General features: G+C 36.6%; 2 protein-coding genes across 2 annotated transcripts; both read right to left on the reverse strand.

Annotated features, from left to right (window-relative positions):
• Positions 1-1235: 1235 nt before the first annotated feature.
• LOC131660505 (chromo domain-containing protein LHP1) lies at positions 1236-5217 on the reverse strand. The gene is made up of 6 exons (XM_058929749.1): positions 4973-5217; positions 4856-4881; positions 4696-4782; positions 4160-4621; positions 1686-1746; positions 1236-1576 (listed from the first exon to the last, which is right to left on the reverse strand). Exons 1-6 carry the CDS (start codon positions 5141-5143, stop codon positions 1529-1531), a joined length of 855 nt encoding a protein of 284 aa, XP_058785732.1. The 5' UTR covers positions 5144-5217; the 3' UTR covers positions 1236-1528.
• Positions 5218-15107: 9890 nt separating this feature from the next.
• On the reverse strand, positions 15108-19396 carry LOC131660507 (RNA polymerase sigma factor sigB). Its single transcript, XM_058929751.1, has 7 exons — positions 19134-19396; positions 18937-19058; positions 18219-18797; positions 17366-17596; positions 16816-16956; positions 15693-15893; positions 15108-15594 (listed from the first exon to the last, which is right to left on the reverse strand). The coding sequence occupies exons 1-7, from the start codon at positions 19216-19218 to the stop codon at positions 15313-15315; spliced, it is 1641 nt and encodes a 546-aa protein (XP_058785734.1). The 5' UTR covers positions 19219-19396; the 3' UTR covers positions 15108-15312.
• Positions 19397-21388: the final 1992 nt, after the last annotated feature.

Genomic DNA, 21388 nt, shown 5'->3' on the forward strand with positions numbered 1-21388 from the left:
CTTTTACACACAATGCATGCCGGTTACAAAATTTGGAAATAATGGAAACTTTAAATCATGAACTACCAGCTTAAAAGGAGTTAGATCTAACTCAAATAGCCTAAACAAAATCCTTAATTTCACCTAACTATCAAACAATTAGTATTGTATTTAATTCATCCCAACTATAATTTAATTTCTTTTTCATAACTCTTCGTAAAAAAATTTCATCAATCCAATTTGTCTTCTGCTTATTATTATATATAATATATAATTTATAATATATATTTTAATTTAATTTTTTTTTATTTACGGGATTTTTTTCTTAATTCAATTCTACAAAACTTTTTTTCTCCATTTTAATATTTCTTCGGAAAATGCGCGTTCCACACCGGTCCCCATACGAATGCAGGGGTTACACATCAGTACAGTGTGAGCGCACGGGTAACCAGACCAATATTTGTGTGAACACACAGGTAATACACCAGTACCGTGTGAATGCACAATTACCATGTAAACGCACGAGTAACGAGTCTAAAATTCATGCGAACGCACGGGTTAACATACAATACTTTTTAAGATAATATACGAATAATTGAAATATATATTATTGATGTTTTCCTTTTAAAAATTTAAAATTTGATACAATTTTGATTTTATTTTAAAAATATGTCTTTCTTTTATATAATTAAAATTTACTATTGATCCATATATTTTTGATAACGATGCCTATACAAAAATAATATTTGTAGACGGAAATATGAATTTATTGATCAAAATATTGATTATTAATGGGAAATGAAATTACTGATCAAAATATTTTCTTATTAATTATACATTAATTATTATTTTTTCACGGGTAACCAAATATTTTTCTATTAAAAAATAGACATTTGAAACAAATGCGCGTCCCGTACCAGAACCCGTGCGAACGCACGGGTTTGTTACTAGTTTATGATAAAAATAAGAGATTTTAAATAGAAACTCGGTGAAAGAAAAACTGATCATCTCAAATAGGTTAAAGGAAAGCCTAATCATAGGAACGGCCAAAGATTCTCTCCATATTTGTGGAATTTAAGTATTGAAAAATGACATTTTTTTATTGATAAGCAACAATTGGTGATGTTGCCTGATTAGGAGATGTTGCTTATTTTAAGCAGGCATACTCCAAAGGTAAAAATGAAACAAGATGCATGATATAACATGACATGGGATTAAGCAATCAGATATGCAACCTGCACTAAACACAGCTTCAGTGAAACAATATTAACACACCAAATTTCAATGATGTTCAATGCACAACCAAAGATACATCGAGGCAAGTCTGTTCTCACGCGTAAAGGGGATAAAAACATGATGTAGAATAGCTAGTTTAGAACAAGTCTAGTAAGATTTGGTTATATAGTCATACACTAACCAACAACATATTTCCTAAACCTTTACTATCCCCTGCATCTACAACTCATTATATATATATATAACTAACAACAACAAAAAAGGAAGATCTAATCACACGAGAAACCACCACCTTCAATAATACTCTATTCAGTTAAGAACTTGGATTGTATCGGAGATGCTGCTCATAGAAATTGATAAGCTGCAAAAACCATTAACTTCAGGTTAGAGGACGCCATATTAATATTTTCAAGACTTTCAACAAGGGAACTATCCTTTCAATCTAATAATGCAAAGAGATAGTGGACTACCAGAAGAGGATTGCTTGTCTTGAGATATTTGTTATCCACCATCACTTCTGTTCCATCAGACCTGTAAATTTAACCATGTATGCATTATGTGAACAAGTATGTTGTATGATTAATAACATTAGTCTAGCTCACTTCAATCTTCCTAAAAGAGGTGCAAAAGATGCAATTGTTGGTACACAGCCAAGTCCAAAGCTCTATAAAATCAAGTAAAGTATGGCACAATCATTTATCACCTTCTCACGGTGTTAGTCTCACAGCTTCTTCAAGGGAATCTCTCTTGCAGATCTACAACAGGACTAAACGCTTAAGAGTGTGTTTGTGGGTTGGGTTTTGGAAGTGGTTTTGCGGGTTAGATTTTGGAAGGAAAGACTTTAGAGGACTAAGTTTCTACTAATTATAGCAAGGGAAGTATTTCCAAGAGAAATCACATTTGCTTGCCATCAAATGCCAAGAACAGGGGAAGGGAGTATTTATAGGTACAAGTAGAGAACTCTAGACTTACTTTTAGGACCTTCCTAATTAATATACACAGGTAGATGTTTTTTTAATTTAATTTACTTTTGGATTTTTCTTGCAGATAATATGACTTCTATAAACAACTATGGATTCACCTAAATTTTAAATTACTTATAACATTGCTCCCTCTTAATTTGAAATTTTCTTCTTCACGCGGCGTTTTGCTCTCATTTTGTGCAAAGTTATCTCAAGTATTAAATTTCATCATGTCTTTTATCAACATACTCCTATAGTAGCTTAATGTAGATCTTTTCTTCAAGATAACCTTTTAGGTGTACTGGCTTCACATCAAATTGATAGATTTTCCACATTTTTTAGCATTGGGTAGAGTTTGCTATTTCCTAGTGTTGTTTTTCACAACTAATTTGATATCCTTATTCATGACTTGTCTCCAACATTAATAGCTTCATCAGAATATGATGATTCATTATCTAGCCAAAGGTAATATAACATTTCATATCCAAGAGTAACTTCATTGGATCTTTAATAAAGTGAAATGCATGTCTTTTATTTTCTTTGGCCTGTCACTTGAACTTTCTTTTTAAAAAGGCGGAGTTGCAGCTTAAATAGATGTCATGATCTCTTAATCATCTTCTTCAAAATATACAAGGAAATTATGGTTTGTTTCTTCTTAGGCCTCCCAATCCCATGTTGCAACTTCATCAAATTCAACATCACTGTTCACAACCACCTTGTCGTTGCATGGATTGTACAACTTATATCCTTTAGAATGTGAATCATAGCTAACAAAGACGTGATTGATACTTCATTCATCCAACTCAGATGTTTCTTGATGTGTCACATAACACACATCACATAACTGAAATTTGAAGTAGTAGCATTAACAACCTTCTCAAACATAGAATCATCCAAACATTGATGCATGGGGTGATAGCTTGTTGATCATTCTTCCTTGTCTTCGCGAAAACTTCTTTTTCAATTTGAGGCAAACTCTCTCCATCTTCTTGTGGCTCATTAAAGCCTTCTACACAATCTCCCATACACCTTGAGAGCTAAGCAAAGCTTTCATTTGATTGCTCTGTTTTTCATAATTCTCTTTAGTAAGAAGAGGATATTGGAAAGTAGTGTAGTCGCAACTCGCCATCTCTTAATTCTATTCACACAATTTCACAAACCTAACTCTAAAACCACTAGTTAGAGGAAGGAAAGTATCTCTAATAGAAGATTCACATTTGATTGATATCAAATGCCAAATAGAAGAGGGTATTTATAGCTAAATATAGAGAACTCTAGACATACTTCTAAAACCTTCCTAACTAATACACACTTCTAGATATTTTCTACAATTTTCTAAATTTAATGTATTTCTAGATTTTAAGTCTACTCTACATTTAATGTATTTTTTACAATTTTCACATAGATAATTAGATATTAAGACTACACTAAATAACTAGAAAATTTTCAAATTACTAATAACACTAGATGTGTCTTTGCACAGTATGCCATATATAAAATTATTGCAACTACATAGTAGTAGCTGGAGCACAATATAAGTACTCTTGATTTTCATTTCAAGCATGAATACATAGCATACATGGCTTACTATTTTTAGCCTTAAGTGGTGGATTCGTTACTTGTTAGGGATATATAATAAAATCAGTGACAATCTTTCCTAATAAGCTAGTATTAGTTTGATTATTGCCACCCTAATTCCTCTAAGGGTGAGTTCTCTACTTCCAGTCCATAGAACCAAAGTGCCAGGGGCATGTTAGAGCATTCATTTCGCCTTCTCTTTTATGAAATGAGCTTGTACTTAAATAACGTTTTCTGGTGAAATGTTTAAGGTCTTTCTTTACACTGAGTTCACAAATCAATAGTCATTATTGGTTGAAAATATGCATGCAAAAAAGACATAAAGGTTTCTGTTGTGAAGAAACTCAAGAGATATAAAGCAAAATATGTGTGAAAATGAATTGAGTTAAGCAAAAGACGGTAACCTCATAGCCATAAAGGTGACTGAAACATCCTGCATGTAGGAAGACAGAGAAGCGGAATAGCCTATTGGCTTTAGAATCTTGACAATATTGCATGCATTTTGTGTCCAGGCCGGTTCAGGCTTACCAGCAGCAGAGACATCATTAGCAGCTGCATTGTTTGCATCAATAGTTTGAGATGCACATTCCTCTTTCTTGAACCTCTTAACGGAAGCAGGTTTTCTCCTTTTGGCTCCTCTGGTGCGGTCAGTTTGAAGCGGATCCCCGTTGGATTGAGCATTGTCAGGCGTTGAAATGACAGTTTGTTGGAAATGTGGTGCTAGGTTGTTGTCTGCATGGAGGGCAGAGTCGGTAGACACGGTGGGAGGTTGTGGTGGTTGAGGGGGAGGTGGAAGAGTGGTGGTGCGTTTCCCCTTGCTGCGATGATGATGTTTTCCACCTCCAGTGGCAGCACTAGATTTGAGGCTGAAGGAAAATGAAATGAAAAATGAGTATGGAAAAAAGAGTAGCAGGTTTAGGGTTTATAGGTGATTGTTTACCTTTCTTCAAATGCATGAATGAGATCCGGAACAGATTGTAGATTTTGAAGAGGCTCCCAAGTGTTAGCAGTTTCGGGCCACCCACGCCTGTAGAATTAATTAGTAACTATGAATGAATCTCTAAATAAGGAGGAATGATGAAGATGAGAGAGTAACTGACCATTTAATGAGGTACTGGAGCTCACCCTAACATAAAAAGAAAGAGAAAGAGTTAGTAATTAGTAATTAGCAGTAGTGAAGAGAAGAGGTAATGAATGGGTAAACGTAAAAGCTGAACCTTTCGGATCCTCTTACGGCGAATCCTTTCAATTTCATAGAAACCATCGTCAAGCTTAGGAGGAGGAGGAGTTGTTTCTTCTTCAGCAGCAGCAGCAGTAGTAGTTAAAGGTTGTTGTTGACAATAGTCTGAATCTGAAGTAGTACTGCTGCTCTTCTTCGTCTTTCTCATTTCTTCCTATTTTCCTACCACCAACACATCAAAACAGACACACCTGTTTCTTACTTTTTCTGTCAAACACCCCAAGACTAAATAGTACCTCTTTTATATATATAAAAATTAATTAATAATTGAATAATATAAACATACTACTTTTACTTAAAAAAACGGACCATAAAGTAAATTTCTTTACCACCTCCCTATAGGTCAGTTCTAACGAAATCTTTTATTTGTCCCTGCTTCGGAGATGTATCTCCGAAATAATTTTTTTTAAAATTTTTTTAGACTTCGGAAATGCATCTCCGAAAACACCCTTTTTTTAGTGTTTTCGGAGATGCATTTCCGAAATACATAAAAATTCAAAAAATACGTTGTTTTTTACAGTCAAGTAATATTTCGGAAGTTCATTTCCGAAAATAAATCTGCATATACAATTTTCCCTCCTTCACTATTTCATCATTTTTCTCCAAAACAAACCCAAACCCTCTCCAAAACTTCCATCAAAATCAATCAATTTTTCGTCTCAAAATCAAGTTTCAAACCGTTGATCACGTTAAAGGGAGCATAGAAAGCTACAATTTGAGGTAAACATCTCTCATTTCATTTCCTATTTCACTACATTGATTGATGAAATCTGTGATGGAAACTGCGATGGTTCGGAAGTGCATTTCCGAAATATGTTACCTAACAAATTTCGGAAATGTACTTCCGAAATCATCCCTGGCAATAAAAAACAGTTTTGGTCAATTTTGGTAATTTTTGCAAATGTTAGGTATGGTGCATCCGAACAACATTGTGCACGATGGCGTAGTAGTTGCGGAAGTTGTCAACGTTAATAGCGATCCGATTATCGACGTTAAATCGATGATTGATGCGGTTGATGTACGACAACAATTTACAAATGATCGGAGATTCGCTAGTCGTGAACAATTGCTTGATTGGGTTCGTAACGAAGCTAGTAAACTTGGATTTGGAATTGTTATTTTAAGGTCCGACAATGGAAATAGTAGACGGAAAGCTTTTGTCGTTTTGAATTGCAAGCAGGGTGGGAGTTATGTACAAACAAACCGGGTGTTAAAACACGAAGACACGGGATCGAGAAAGTATGGGTGTCCGTTTAAGTTGCGCGTAACTCGGAGGGTTGATGATTTGTGGCGTTTAAGCGTCATTTGTGGAATTCATAATCATGCCTTGGATGCCAAGTTACACGGGCATCCAATGGCGTGTCGTTTTTCCCGTAAAGAGAAGAATGTGATTTCGGATTTATCGATAGTCAAAGTGGCGCCTCGCAACATACTTGCCGATTTGAAGCGGAAAAAACCGGATAGCGTTTCAAATATCAAGCAAGTTTACAATGAACGACACAATCTTTAAGTCTTGAAAATGGGCCCTCGGTCGGAAATGCAACAACTTTTGAAACTATTAGGCGATAACCAATATGTGTCAAGCTTCCGAACGTCCGAGGACAAAGTTACGGTGCGTGACATTTTTTGGACTCATCCCGAAAGTATCAAATTGTTCAACACATTTCCAACCGTTCTTGTGATGGATTCGACGTACAAGACCAACAAGTATAGGCTTCCTCTTCTAGAGATTGTCGGTGTGACCTCGACGGACAAGACATATTCGGTCGGGTTTGCTTTTTTGGAGTGTGAAAAAGAAGATAACTTTACATAGGCTTTGGGAATATGCAAGTCTTTGTTGGTTGATCAAAAGGTTATTCCAAATGTCATTGTTACCGACCGGGACAATGCTTTGATGAATGCGGTCGATACCGTCTTCCCGACATCGATCGCATTACTTTGTCGGTATCACATAACGTGCAACGTGAGAAGTAAGCTCAAACCCGCGGTTGGGACAAAAGATAGGTCAGATGAAAACGGTAAAGTTATCAAAGCCGGTGTTGTGGTGGATAGGATTATAGCCGCATGGAGGGAGATTTTAGATGCACACTCCGAAGAGGTGTATACCGAGAAATTGGTACACTTTAGGTCTTTGTGCGTTTCCATTAAGATTTTTTGTCATTATGTCGAATCCACCGTCCTTGACAAAGTAAAAGAAAAAGTTGTTTGTGCTTGGACGGATCGACTAAGACATCTTGGTTGCACCACGACTAACTGAGTTGAATCCGCACATGCGGTCTTGAAGAGGTGGTTGGGTGATGGGAAGGGAGATTTGTGTCGGGGATGGGACACCGTGAACCAAATGCTCCAAAATCAACACAATGAAATTCAAACATCGTTCGGTCGGAGCAAGACGGTTATGGAACATCGGTTTAAGGTCCAAATTCTATTCTCCCAATTGATTTACAACATATCCCGTTCGGGTTTGAATTTTATGTTTCATGAAGCGAAGCGGGCGGAGACAACGGGTCCGGATAGTTCTAAATGTGGGTGCACCATTAGAAAGACATACGGTCTTCCATGTGCTTGTATACTTTCAAAAAAAATGAAGTTGAATTCACCGATACGCATGGATGAGGTAATCGACCATTGGAAGAAGCTTCGTTTTGATGATTTTGACCCGCCGAAAGAAAATGAATCCAAAATCACCATCTCCGACGAGTTGGAAGTGATAATGGATAAGTTTTCTAAAGCTGATGACACAATGAAAATGCACATAAAAGAACAATTACGAAAAATTGCATTTCCAGAGACAACCGATTTGAAACCGCCATCTCAACCTTTTAAAACGAAAGGTGCACCGAAAAATTCCAAAAATACACAAGAAGACACATCAACAAAACGATCTCCTTCCTACTTTGAACATGTTGATGCATTGTTCCCGGATTCACCGACACCAAAGTCCAAGTGTAGTGGTAACAAAGGAGCCCGTATTTCGAAGCCACCTCGCACACCGCCGATCAAAAAATCACCCATTATCTACATTGATGAGATGCCACTTTTTATGCACAAATATATCGATAACATAGTTGATGTTGGAGGCGACGGCAATTGTGGATATCGGGCCGTTGCGGGTTTGCTCGGTAAAGGGGAAGAAAATCACACTTTAATTCGACGGGAACTTCTTTCGGAGTTGACTTCGCATCGGGACATCTACGCCCGACTATATGAAAATCAAGAAAACTTTGAGAAACTTTATGATTCACTTGTTCCATCACTTGCCGGTATCGCTCCGGTTTCGAAGTGGATGCCATTCCCCGATATGGGCCTTCTAATAGCAAGTGCATATGATCGGGTGTGTGTCGATTTGACGAGATTTGGACTATGTGAGACATTCTTTCCACTTCATAGTCGACCTCCATTGGACGCATCGAGCCGCATCATATGCATCGGGTATCTAAGATCGCGGCACTTCGTGCAAGTTTTTTTGAAACTGGGGTGTCCTATACCGGCTACTTCTTGTCAATGGACGGCACATCATTCAAATGAGGCGGAGACTTGGTTGGATCCTTTCGTTTCAAGAATGGCAGAGTTTGAAGAAACGATGAGCCAAGAGCGTGAGCAAAATAGAGAGCGGTCGAAGAACATACCTATTTTAGATTTAGGCGCCACCGATTGGTTCGGCGAATTTTAGTTTTTACCGGATCGTTTTTTGTTTGTAATGACCGGTGCGTGTCTCTTTTGTATGTATTGTCGTTTACCATGTAAAATCGGACCGATTCAATACATATATAATATAAGTATGTTTTATGTTGTCATTGCCTATTTTATGCCTATTTTGTATGCTTTTGGTATTGTTAACCCAAAACAGAATGCAATGCACAAAATGCAAAATTCACCTCTGTTTTTGCATAATTCGAAAATGAACTTCCGAAATATACATGTTTTCAGACCAATTTCGGAAGTTCATTTTCGAAACTTCCACTGAATGCAGGAAGGTTTGTTGGGTTATTATTACTCCAATAAGTCTATAAATACAACACACTCTTCTTCATCCTCTTCACACCACAAAACACAAATGACACAAACCTACCCCCACCTAGCATTCGTCTACTTCACCAGTGGCTACCCGATGTCGTTCCAATTCCGCTTCTCGCGCGACACGCCGTTTGCGGACTTGATAACGTCGCTCAACACGCTATTGCAATATCCGGAAAATCGAAAGGTTGTCAAGCTCGAGTACCGCTCGCCATCGCTTAACGACGACGGAGACGTTGAGTTCACACCTTTTGAGATCAAGAACAACGAAGATTTAGCGGTTTTGTGGACAACTTTCGAGCGATTTTCTTCGAAGGGTCCGATCGAGTTGGATGCGAAACTTCAAAGATCGGGGGTCGACGTTATCAAAATGTTGACTCATCCTCACCTACCCGTGTTTAACAATATGTAATTTTAATCTTATGTAATGTAATCGATGTAATCTTCATCCGTTAAATAAATCGAATCGTTGTTGTTTGTTATTTTTCTTCTGTCCAGACCTTATTTCGGAAGTACATTTCCGAATTCTTCCAAGGGGGTGAATTCGGAGATGCACTTCCGAATTCACCTATTTTCTGGGAAAAAACATTATTTCGGATGTACATTTCCGAAATCAGTGTTTTTCATTAAAAAAACACGTTTTCGGAAGTACATTTCCGAAATCACCTTTTTTTTCATAAAATAAGTGACTTCGGAAATGCACTTCCGAAGCAGAGGGTATTTTTGGAATTTCACCAGGGGTGACCAAGAAAGTGAGGAGGTGGGTAAATAAATTCTCTAAAATAATGTATGTTTCCCAAATCTTATTTCGTCGGAGAAGCAGAAACACACATAAATCCAGAAATCTTCGAGCCCCGTAATAATAATTTACAAACTTTTTTTTTAATTTAAGTTGCTTTTAGATTAATTCACTCATTTATAAATTAAATACTTTTTTTATAGCTACAATTAATAAAATCCGGGCTAATTAAAATAGAAGATTTCTTAACCCACTCTATAGGTATGAGGCGCACCACCGAATTGACAAACTGTCCTCGTGCTTCCGTAGATGCATCTCTGGAAGCAATTTTTTTTTGTTTAACGTTGTTTTGTTCCATAGATGTATTTACGGAAGACTTCCTTAGATGTATCTACGGAATCAGCCCAGACCCAGAAAACTAGGACAACGACATTTTTAACCATAAAAGACTCATGCATTGATTCATTGATTAATCAGCATTACAACGAAATATCAAACAGAAAATTAAAAAAACTAAGAGATCTAAGACATTACAATAGTTAAAACAATGTCATCTGATCCATGCATCATTTGAATGGAATCAATGTCGCCTTCAACTTCATTCCACCAACGTTCCTTTTCTCCGGTCTCATAAGAGGTCCTAATTCTAAGCCTCTGGATCATTTTGATGACTTCGTCGGGTTTGTACTCCCCCTCTAAAAAAGACATCAGAGTCCTCTTGAGTTGGTCGAAGGAATGGATATTCTAAAACTTAACCAGCATGGGGGTTTGACGGGAGAGAAAATGACATGCCCTTCCGTTATGTGATATTTCGGTTCAGGATCGGGACGCTTGGATGATGTTCATTGCCATGTACAAGGCCTTATGTGAGCCATTTTTGTGTTTGTGTTTAGAGTTTATGTTTGTGTTTGTGTGTAATGCAACCCTAGAAACCCCGAATTTATAGAAGCCTTTGGTGAATATGGACCACATAATTTCTATCACATAAAGTTCCTTAGATATATCCACGGAAGGGCCATAGATTTCTCCGTTCCTTAGATGCATCTACGGTAAACACCCATAATTTTCAATATCAGACACTTTCGTAGGTACATCTGCGAAAGTTTTCCTGTTAGTTTTTTTAACAGAACAGTAGGCAGTAGCAGCAGTTTTGTAAATTCAACATAAAACACAAAACCTAAACAATTTGAAACACATAGACACAAACACAAAAAAGGATTATATTGAAATGTTATAAAGTGCATATATTACACTTTGAAACTAGATAAATATATCAAAAAAACTGTTGCCGGCTAAATCTATTGGAGGTTCTAATCTTGACTTTTCGGCATTTGATTCCTTTTGGTTGTCGTTCAACCTTTCGAAATCGTGCATCCTATCCCCAAAACGGTCCAGCCACGTATCGGCAACTTCGGTATGATGAAGTTCCCATTCTGGTGATGTAGGTGGTATGGGGCATCCCTGATTCAAGTAAACTTGTACAAAATGACGCGATTTAGCAAGCCATCCAACACATAATACGATCAATTGGATTTGTAGAAGGTGCGGTGTGGAGGGGAGAAAAGGTTTCCGAAAAACCATAACGCGTCAAGTCAATGCATACCATGTCATATACGCATGCAATAAGATGTCTCATTTCCGAGAATCTCATCCAATGCGAAACTGGTGCGTAGGCGCCCCCCAAGGAACAAGAGCTTCGTTGACCGATTCAAATTTGGTTCCGCCTCCAAATAGCCACGTGTACGAATCTTTATGGTTCACCAACTCTTAGATAAGATCATGACGGAAAATCTCATGGGCATCCTCTCCCTTACCAAGCAAAGCCGATACGACCCGAAATCTGCAATTACAGTCCTCCGCCAAATTGACGATCCGGTCGATGTATTTTTGCATAAAGCCGACATTTCGCCAATGAATGGAATTTTTGGAGCAATTTGTACCTCTTCGATTGATGGAGTAATAGGTGTTGGAATCGGGACTTTTGAATCAATAGGTGTCGGAATCGGAGTCAAAACTTGCAGAAGTTGCAGTGGAATAGGTGTCGGAGGCGGTTTGCTTAAGCGAGCTCCCTTGTTTGAACTCTTTTAAGATTTTTGCAATTTCGGAGTAGGTGATTCGGGAAAGCGTTTGTCAACGTGCTCAGAATATGAAGGAGACCATGTTGTCGAGTTGTCATTTGGCGTAGACTTCACTTTCTTCGGGGCACCCTTTGGCTTAACGGGTTGAGACGACGATTTCATGTCGATTGTTTCGGAAAATTCAATCCTCCGCAATTTTTCTTTGATGTTTAATTTCATGTTGTCATCGGCCTTCGAAAACCTCTCTTGTATCGCCTCCAATTCGGAAATAATAGAGATATTCGAATCTTCTTCGATACAACCATCATCATTAAAACTAAGTCTCTTCCAATGAGGAGTGACTTCATCCATTCTTATTGGGTCACCTAATCTCACTTTTTTAGCAATAACACAAGCACACGGGAGACCATACGTGTTAGTAATAGTGCAACCACACTTTGCGTTATCGCCACTAAAAGTTTCACCTCGTTTCACCTTTTGAAAGATATAATTCAATCCAGACTGAGACATATTACCGATCAATTAAGAGTAAAGGATGGTGTCCTTAAATCGATGCCCAAAACTGTAATGCTCCGACCGAACGAGGTTTGTATTTCGTTGTGTAGGTTCGGAATCATGTGATTTATCGTGTCCCATGCTTTACACAAATCACCCTTATTATTACACAACCAATTTTTCAAAGTAGCATGTGCCGACTCAACTCTATTGGTGGTTGTATTCCCAAGGATTCAGACCTTATCCGTCCACGCACAAACAAATTTCTCCTTCACCTAATCAAGAATGGTGCTTCCAACGTATTTCAATAAATAGAGATATTTTTCACATATTTTTCGAAATTGCAATACGGCATCGACGTACAATTCTTTTGTCGACGAACTTGCAATACGGGCCCATGCATCCATTATTTGGTCAACAACCACTCTGGGCTTCACCGATTTTCCACCTTCGGTCCCTACTTGTTTCGTTCCCTCGGCGGGTTTAACCTTACGTCTCACATTACACGCTATGTGGTATCGACAAATGGTTCGGAAGAAGGAAATATTGTTGCAACCGCATTCATCAAAGCGGTATCGCGGTCCGTAACAATCGTCTTAGGCATTCCGATTTGTTTCTTCAAAAGTGAGCGACACACCTCCAATGCCCATCTAAAATTGTCTCCGAGTCCGGTAATAATAATTTACAAACTTTTTTTTAATTTAAGTTGCTTTTAGATTAATTCATTCATTTATAAATTAAATACTTTTTTATAGCTACAATCAATAAAACCTGGGCTAATTAAAATATCTATTTATGTGGATAACAGCTAACTTGTTTTAATTCGCAGTTATATATCTATTTATGTGGATAAGAGCTAACTTGTTTTAATTCGCAGTTATAAATAGTTAAAAACTCTTGAATTATTATGGATAATTGATCAAACATTTGACGATGATGGAAGTACGCGTGAATCCTACTTATTGGTAGCGGATCATAACTAACTCATGCTACAATACAAATAATAAAATCTCAACAATATTAAATAGGATTTAATGAAAATATACCGACAGTGTAAAGTAGTTAATTTTTGTAGAAGTTTGATTTTCTTTGAATTATATATAAAGTAATTGTTTTTAAGGCTTGTGATGAACAGACACTCATTGCCTTTAAACTCTATCAAATAAGGTGTAAAATATCTACTCGTACCTCTAAACAAAAGAAAACCATATAAATTACGACAATTTCTCTTTACACTTTTATACAATTTGGCGCACCTATGAAAACTCTAAAATATTTTTAAATTTTTCAAAGATACATCTTCAAATGCACTAATTTTGTTAAAATTTAGTTCGGAGATATATCTCCAAATTAACCTCAAACCTCATTACTATAGGCCAGTATGTTTTAGCTTTTTTTTTTAATGTTTTTTATAGTGTTATTTACAAAGAAGTTTTTTATAAAAGGTTCAAATAAAAATTTGGTTTGAATAGTTATTCTTAAAATATTATTTTAGACATGTCATCTATTTATGAAAAAAAATTAGATATCAAAATTTCAAAAATCACTTAATTTTGAAACTATTTCAAATAGATTTTCATAAAAATCATTTTTGAAATACAACTTTTTAAAAAAATTGCAATTTTGACTAAGTTTTGGTCTTTAATAATGTAAGTTTATGTTATAGGATGTGAAAATTAGTGTTTTATTTTAGAAAAAATAAATATAAAAAAACTTGTAATATTTTGAAAAATAATTTTGAAAAATCTATTTTCAAAAATACAAAGAAAAAAAATCCATTTTTTAAAGCTGAAACAAACAGACCATATATTATATACCGTTCATTTTAATATTTAAGCTCATTTACTATGCATTTTCATTGAAATTGACGTCTATGTCGGGAACTCTATGGATTTTAACCAATATTAGAGTCATAGGTTTGACCCTTGCGTTCTTGCGTTTACGATCTTTACGCGACCTAACGTAAAAAATCTGATTTTCTAAAAATTCAATTCTAAATCAAAATTTTACAATGTTAATTCATCAGGAAAAAAAAATTAAGGATCAAAATCCTATATTTTAGAACAAAATACGGGGGACTCCACCCTAAAAACCTTAAATTTATTGTTTTTCTATTTTATTTGATTTATTTTCCGTTTTCATATTTTCGAAAATATCTAAAAAAAATTGTAGACACTTAATTTGATTTTATTCAATTTAGTTGTATTTTAAGACTTTTATAACTTTATTTTAATCGTTTTTTATTTTATTTTCCAATTGTTGCATTGTTGATGCGATACTAGGTGTGTCTATCCATATACATCCGATACTAAGTTTAAAAAAAAAAATACAAATAGGAATATTTCGAATATGTGTATTCAAAAATACATTTTTTTTCCGTTCAAAATAAAGTTTATTCGAAGATACATATCTGAAAATATTCTTTTTTTAAAATAAGAATAAGATTTATTCAGATATACAGCTTTGAAATTAAATATTTTATGAAAAAAAAAATATATTCGAATATGTATCTCCGAAAATAGAAGACATTTTTGTCATTTCGCCAGAGAACTGGGAGAAGGTATAAGGGTGTAACACAAAATTAAAATTAAAAGGACCCCGATGGTTTCGACTTGGATCATAATCCAATCCATTCGGTGTCTAAACCACTCCATAATTTTCAACCATCATGCACAATGATAATTTACAAATTTGTTGGTCTATGCATTATGGCTGTCTTGAATAGCATGAGCATCAAACTGTAGCCAACTACTGCTGCACAATGATAATTCCCTTAAACTCTCTTGTTCGGTTCGAATGAATCGCTTACATTAAAAAATGGTGAACTCTTGGTCAAAAACTATTTTGCTTGTGTTTTACATTGATTTACTGATTCCTACTATGCTGAAATAACCTTTTTGTTTTCTCTTGAATAATGGGAACAACATACATGTAAAAAGAACAAAGATATCAGGACCTGAAATAAGCTAACATCAATATTTGGCGGGGTTATATATTCATATACTGCTGCAAATGTTTGGCTCTCTTCTTGTTCTTAAGCTTCCTAAAAGCACGTGACTCAAGTTGTCTAACTCTCTCCCTAGTCACGCCCATCATTTCCCCAATCTCTTGCAGTGACTTCATCCTTCCATCATCCATACCATATCTCCATCTAATCACTTGTTTCTCTCTCGGTTTCAGGCTGTCTAGTACCTTTTCTAGGTCCTTTTTCATGAACTGCTTAATCAGCTGTTCTTCGGCTGTTTCAGCTTCTGGATCGGCAAGTACATCCTGGTCAGAAACACACCAATGTATCAGCAAAATGAATATCGTATGGAAAATAGCTTCATTTTTCTGAATAACAAATTTGAACAAGACTAGGGACATACTGAAGGCTTAAGAGTCTGGTTGATCCCAATTTTCTGATCTAGTGATCTCGGAGCTTTTGGGACCATATAAACAGCATTAAGCATCTTCATTGACAGCCCAGTTGCTTCAACAACTTCTTGATCGGTTGGTTGTCTTCCATTTTCACTGTACAGTTTTTTCTTTGCCTCCCTCACTTTGTAAGCTGCTCCCACTATGTGGAGCTGTTAAACCAAAAATATTGCAAAGTAGTGTGTTATAATAATTAGGGCGATTTTGACTTGAGAAACTTCTAGAGTGAGACACTTTATAGCTAGTCCGCAATGGATTGATACTAAAGAATATCAGAAAATCCAACTGCTGGCGAAGCTTCCCCCAGAAGAGGCTCCCAATTTTCTCATCCACACAACTGAGATAGTGACCTAATTGATGGTTGCCATTTGCCAACAAGAACAAGCAGAAGCAAATATGAATGCTTCAAAACTCAACTCATATTGGTTTAGCCTCATTTTTGTCGAACTAACATCAACGAGGTCATTGTCTCACCAGCGAGGAAACGGGGGGGCTGCGATTCTGTGAGCTTCTACTGTAGGGAGTAACAGAAGTTGTTGTTGGAGTTTTGGCGATTTTCAAATACCGCCAAGGAAGTCCATCATAGAATCCTCCTTTCAACATATACTCCCTCTGTCCCTTATTAGACCCTTACAAATTTTGGGGGTATTAAGAAAAGTAGTTGTAGCAATAAATTTATAAAATGTGTTACTTTTACATAATTATCTCTACATTATACTCCCTTTGTTCCTTATTAGACCCATACAATTTCACGGGTATAAAGAAAGGTGTTTGTAGCAATAATTTGTAAAATGAGTATTAATTTTACATAATTATTCCTACATTTAATGATAAAAAAGGAACCATAAAACAAATCTGTGTTTCTCAATTATAAATAAAATGGAGGTGTTTTGGTGAAGAAGTCACTAATTGACGTGAAAGTTTGAAGAGAGTCTTATATTAAGAGACAACAAATATAGAAAGGCGAGTCTTATAAATAAGGATAAAATAGTATTAAAAAGACAAGCTTGTGGTTTTCCTTAGTTAGTTTGTACTGGTTAGACAGAAATAATCAAAGATAAAGATAATACTCACTGGTAAGCGAATAACTCTTGACTGGAGAGAAAGGGCTTTCCGAATTGCCTGTCTAATCCACCAGTGAGCATAGGTTGAGAACTTAAAGCCCTTAGAAGCATCATACCTCTCTGTACTTCTTACAAGGCCGCGGCATCCTTCCTATAACCCAAGGAAATATAGTTAAATAGCTGATTACAGGAACCGTTAAAGTTACCATGATTATTGAATATTTAGGAAAACACTCAAATAAACATGGACATTTTTAAACAGCAACCATGTTATGTTGTACTCTAGAGATGAGAATATCACAAGAATTGAAATAGATAAAAACTTATTTCGTCTGCAAATGCAATGATTCATTTCTAACTTTGAAAATATTAATTCTCCCTTTTGATTTGCAATTTATGTTTTCATATTAGTACTAATTTTATGTTCTTCACTTTAGCTTTTTTGTATCCTATAGTTTAAAAATGTCATAGCCCAGTGCCTATTTCGAATTATATCAGTGGCTGGTGCCCCCTGTTATGTCCATACTTTCTAGCAAAATATTATACAGGTGAAATTATACCTGGACTACATCTTGCAGACTCATTCCTAATCCCTGGTAATTCTTAGCAACTGATATGACAAGTCGTATATTGCTTTTAATCATTCTTTCTTTGCAATGTACACCATAATTTAATCGTTTTCTCAGGGTCTTCTGATCTACCCCTGCCGTTGTAGCCCATTGAGAAAATGTGGGCTCGCCACCATATTTTTCTACAAGATCCTTTTGAAGTTTTTCGAGCGTTATCAGATCCTGAGTTATATTGGTAGGAGAAGAGGCAAATGAATTAGAAAACAAAAGCAATATAATAAAAATTCAAGTATAATTAATTACGTAGATTGCTAAACTAGAAACAATAATCCAAAAAAAAAATAATACTTTGTCTAATCTATATAACTATAAAGAATAACAATCTCCTAAGATGGAAAATCTTTCACTATTAACACATTAAGCATCATTTGAGACTCACTATGATTAAACGCATAACTATTCATTCTTTACTTTTTTGGCATTTCTAGATACTTTAAGAATGATATAGATATCAGTTTACAAAATCATAAGCTGAGCAAGCACTTAATGATGATTATTGGATGATTTAGGAGCATATCAACTATCAAGAGCATGACAAGAACGGTTTATTCACTACCAAAATTTTCTAAACAAGGTTTTAAATTGCAATTGCACTAACAATTGTAGTAGGATTGCGATCATCTATTGTGATGAATTGCAACCAAATATGGTTGATGCAGTTTCAATGGCGATCAAAGAGACATCAAAAACCATGATGATGTCGCTGATCAAATCGCTGCTGTAGACTTAACTTTATTCTAAGTACTAATGCAACATCACTAACATAACATGTTAATCACCTTACCTGTATTCCTGCAGACAACTTAACTTCTTCAGATGAAGTAAGAAGCTTTGTAGATTTGGTTGTACTTCTTAAGTAACGCAGTGGATCAGAATAGTCAATCTCTTGTGTCCGAACACGCTTCTTTCTACTGGTGGATCCAGACTTAAAGGACACAATATTGGTAGCAGCCTTCCCAGATGCTCTGACTCTTCTAGCTTTTCTTTCCGTAAGGCGGCCAGATCTTGCATCTATACTATTAGACAATTCTTCCTCGACGTCTTCAAGTTCCTCAATGGTAGGCTCCTCTTGATCAAACTCTTCCGTTGTTTCCGGTCCAGTGACCACGGATCCTTCTGCTACAGCATCTTGTGCTTCCATATGTTGAACCCATTTGAGAAGTAAATTTTCAGGCGTGGAAGGAAGTTGTGGCCTCAACACAGGTTGTTGTTGTGGGGGATTGTCTTTCACTAATAGAGCTGCATCCTTTGCAAGTTTTGCAGCAGCTTTGGCAAGAGCAAGAGCTTCAGAAGCAGCGGCGGTTATTACCGCGTCTTCACTAGTAAGAAGTGATTCTGCAGAAGAGGCTGCTTTAAAGTTTTCCTAGTAAAAGAAAGAGAAAAAAAATGATTATTTGATAAACCTAGGTCTATATGTGTAATGCAATGCATGGGCAAAGAGAATGTTGGAAATGTATGAAATTGATTGGATGTTAAAAAGAAGCAATTAGAATTAGAATTACCTGAGAAGTGACATAGGGCCAAGCATCGAATTTATGATTATCGAATTCAAGGAGTGCGGTTGATGGTGCGGAGGGAGACAGAATACAGTGTGGGCGTAAATAGAAATTGCGTCTTAATTTAACTGCAAAAGAAATGAAAGCGTGAGTGAGTGAGAATAGAATAGAATAGATATAAAAATTGGGAGAAAGAGTGTTACTTTGAAGAATGATATGATGATGGCGGTGCGTAGGGATGGGGATAGGAGTTGTGAAAGTGTTAAAGTGTGGCAATAAACAAGACATTCTCTTCCCACCAAGGATGGTGATGGTTTAACGATGAGAAATGTAATTGGGAGGTTTCATAGGGCGGACAGAAACAGAAACAGAACAGAGTGACGGTTAGTTTAATTCAAGGGATAAAGGGGCGCTGTTTCTTCTTCTCTTCTTCCCGTTCCATTCGGATAAGAAACTATGAACAAGAGGGTGAGGTCACTTCAAATTTATTTTTTATTCAACTTCAATTCCTTTTCTTTTTTAAATTATTAATTTCACCCCACCTTTTTATCCCCCTTCCATTTAGGGATGGCAACATGGGTTGGAATAGAACAAACTGACTATCAGAAGCCTACGATCTAGTCTACATAGGTTTATGTCAGGTCAGGTTTTTTATATAAACAGAAAATGTCTATGCTTTTTTATATGCCTATTTAGCTAAAAAGGCTAGGCCACATGCTATATAAAAAGTCTTTTAAGTCTATGAGGTCGACCTATTTTGTTAAGAAAAGTGGTTGGGCCTAATTCACCCTACAAAACTGGCTAGTAGGGTGAGGATTGTCCCCGCCTATAAGGACATGTTCAGGTCATATATTGTCTGATGTGAGACTCTTAACACCCTCTCACGCCCAAGACTAGACAACTGGAGCATGAAAATAAATGGTGGGTGACCCGATAGCGGAAACCATAGAAGGTGGTCCACCAGATCTTAAACGAGGCTCTGATACCATATTAAGAAAAGTGGTTGGGCCTAATTTGTTAAGAAATGTGATTAGGCCTAACTCAACCCTACAAAATCGGCTTGTAGAGTGAAGATTGTCCCCCCTTATAAGGACATGTTCAGGCCATATATTATACAATGTGAGACTCTTAACACGTCCCCTCACGTCCAGGACTAGACAACTGGAGTGTGGAAATAAACGGTGGGTGGCCCGATAGCGGAAACCATAGAAGGTGGCCCACCGGATCTTAAACGAGGCTCTGATACCATGTTAAGAAGTGTGGTTAGGCCTAACCGATGTGGGACTCTTAACACACACCCTCATGCCCTGGACTAGACAATTGGAGCGTGAAAATAAATGGTGGGTGGTCCGATAGAGGAAACCATATAAGGTGGTCCACCGAATCTTAAACGAGGTTTTGATATCATGTTAAGAAATGTGGTTGGGCCTAACTCAATCCTACAAAACCGGCTTGTTTAAATAAATATGAATAATTTTATTATCATTATATTGTATTTTGTATATTGAATTAAAATATAAAAAATAAATATTAGTTATCCTGAAGAAATTATCAAAATAGGATGAAAAAAATCTTATGAACAATGTCATAAGTTGCTTCCATAAGCTCTCTCAAACAAATAGTATCACAAAATTTATGCTACTAGTTAAACTCAAATAAGTCAATGCGAACAAACATTTAATCTCAATGATCTTTTAATTTGTTAGTTTATATAAAATTGAGTTGAATGACTTATTTACAAATGTTCAAATGAAATAGGCTTTTAAGTAGACTAATAGGCCAATCAGGCTTTCAAAAAGGACAGACTCAAGCAAAAAAAAATAAGCCTACGATAGGTTACAGGTCAGGCTTACCCTTTGAATTTTTTAGCAGGTCAGACTCAGGCTTGGCAAAGCCTAACTCGGCCCAGTTATTCTCACCCCTAGATGGCAAGAAGACCCAAACTCGCGGGGCTCACCCACACTCGAATCCGAGTCAACGGGGTGAAAACCGAGTTGACCGGGTTTGGGTTCGAGTTCGGGTGACACCCAATAATTCAGGTGCGGGTTTGGGTAGTGTGAAACTCACGCCCGAAACCCAAAATCACACCCGCTTATTTTTTTTGCGGGGCGGGGCAAGGTTTTAAACCTGCACTCTCAAATATGTCTGCCCCGTCCCGTTTTTTTTGCAGGCTTTTGCGGGACGGGTCTAAACGGGGCGGGCGTGCCCATTTGCCATCCCTAGCTCCAAGGAGATATTTTCTGGTACTATGGGCAAGGAAGGAGGAAATACTAACAAACCACCTATTTTGGATGGCACCAACTATGACTACTGGACGGCGCGTATGGTGGCTTTTCTACAATTTATGGATAGCAAAACCTGGAAAGGAGTTGTCAAAGGTTAGGAACACCCTGTGGGGAAGGACAAAGATGGAAACACAAATGAAAATCCATAAGAGGATTGGTCTAAGGAAGAAGAT

This window comes from Vicia villosa, linkage group LG3, assembly GCF_029867415.1.
Source record: "Vicia villosa cultivar HV-30 ecotype Madison, WI linkage group LG3, Vvil1.0, whole genome shotgun sequence".
NCBI lineage: Eukaryota > Viridiplantae > Streptophyta > Magnoliopsida > Fabales > Fabaceae > Vicia > Vicia villosa.

What these genes read in the sequence shown, in the direction of transcription:
- LOC131660505 (XM_058929749.1), bottom strand. Translation starts at nt 5,143, where the DNA reads ATGAGAAAGACGAAGAAGAGCAGCAGTACTACTTCAGATTCAGACTAT. An exon ending in GCCGTAAGAGGATCCGAAAG is followed by an intron (nt 4,882 to 4,972) that starts GTTCAGCTTTTA and finishes TTTTTATGTTAG; the next exon opens with GGTGAGCTCCAGTACCTCAT. An exon ending in AGACAAGCAATCCTCTTCTG is followed by an intron (nt 1,577 to 1,685) that starts GTAGTCCACTAT and finishes TGGTTTTTGCAG; the next exon opens with CTTATCAATTTCTATGAGCA.
- LOC131660507 (XM_058929751.1), bottom strand. Translation starts at nt 19,218, where the DNA reads ATGTCTTGTTTATTGCCACACTTTAACACTTTCACAACTCCTATCCCC. An exon ending in GGCCCTATGTCACTTCTCAG is followed by an intron (nt 18,798 to 18,936) that starts GTAATTCTAATT and finishes TTCTTTTACTAG; the next exon opens with GAAAACTTTAAAGCAGCCTC. An exon ending in AGTTGTCTGCAGGAATACAG is followed by an intron (nt 17,597 to 18,218) that starts GTAAGGTGATTA and finishes AATATAACTCAG; the next exon opens with GATCTGATAACGCTCGAAAA.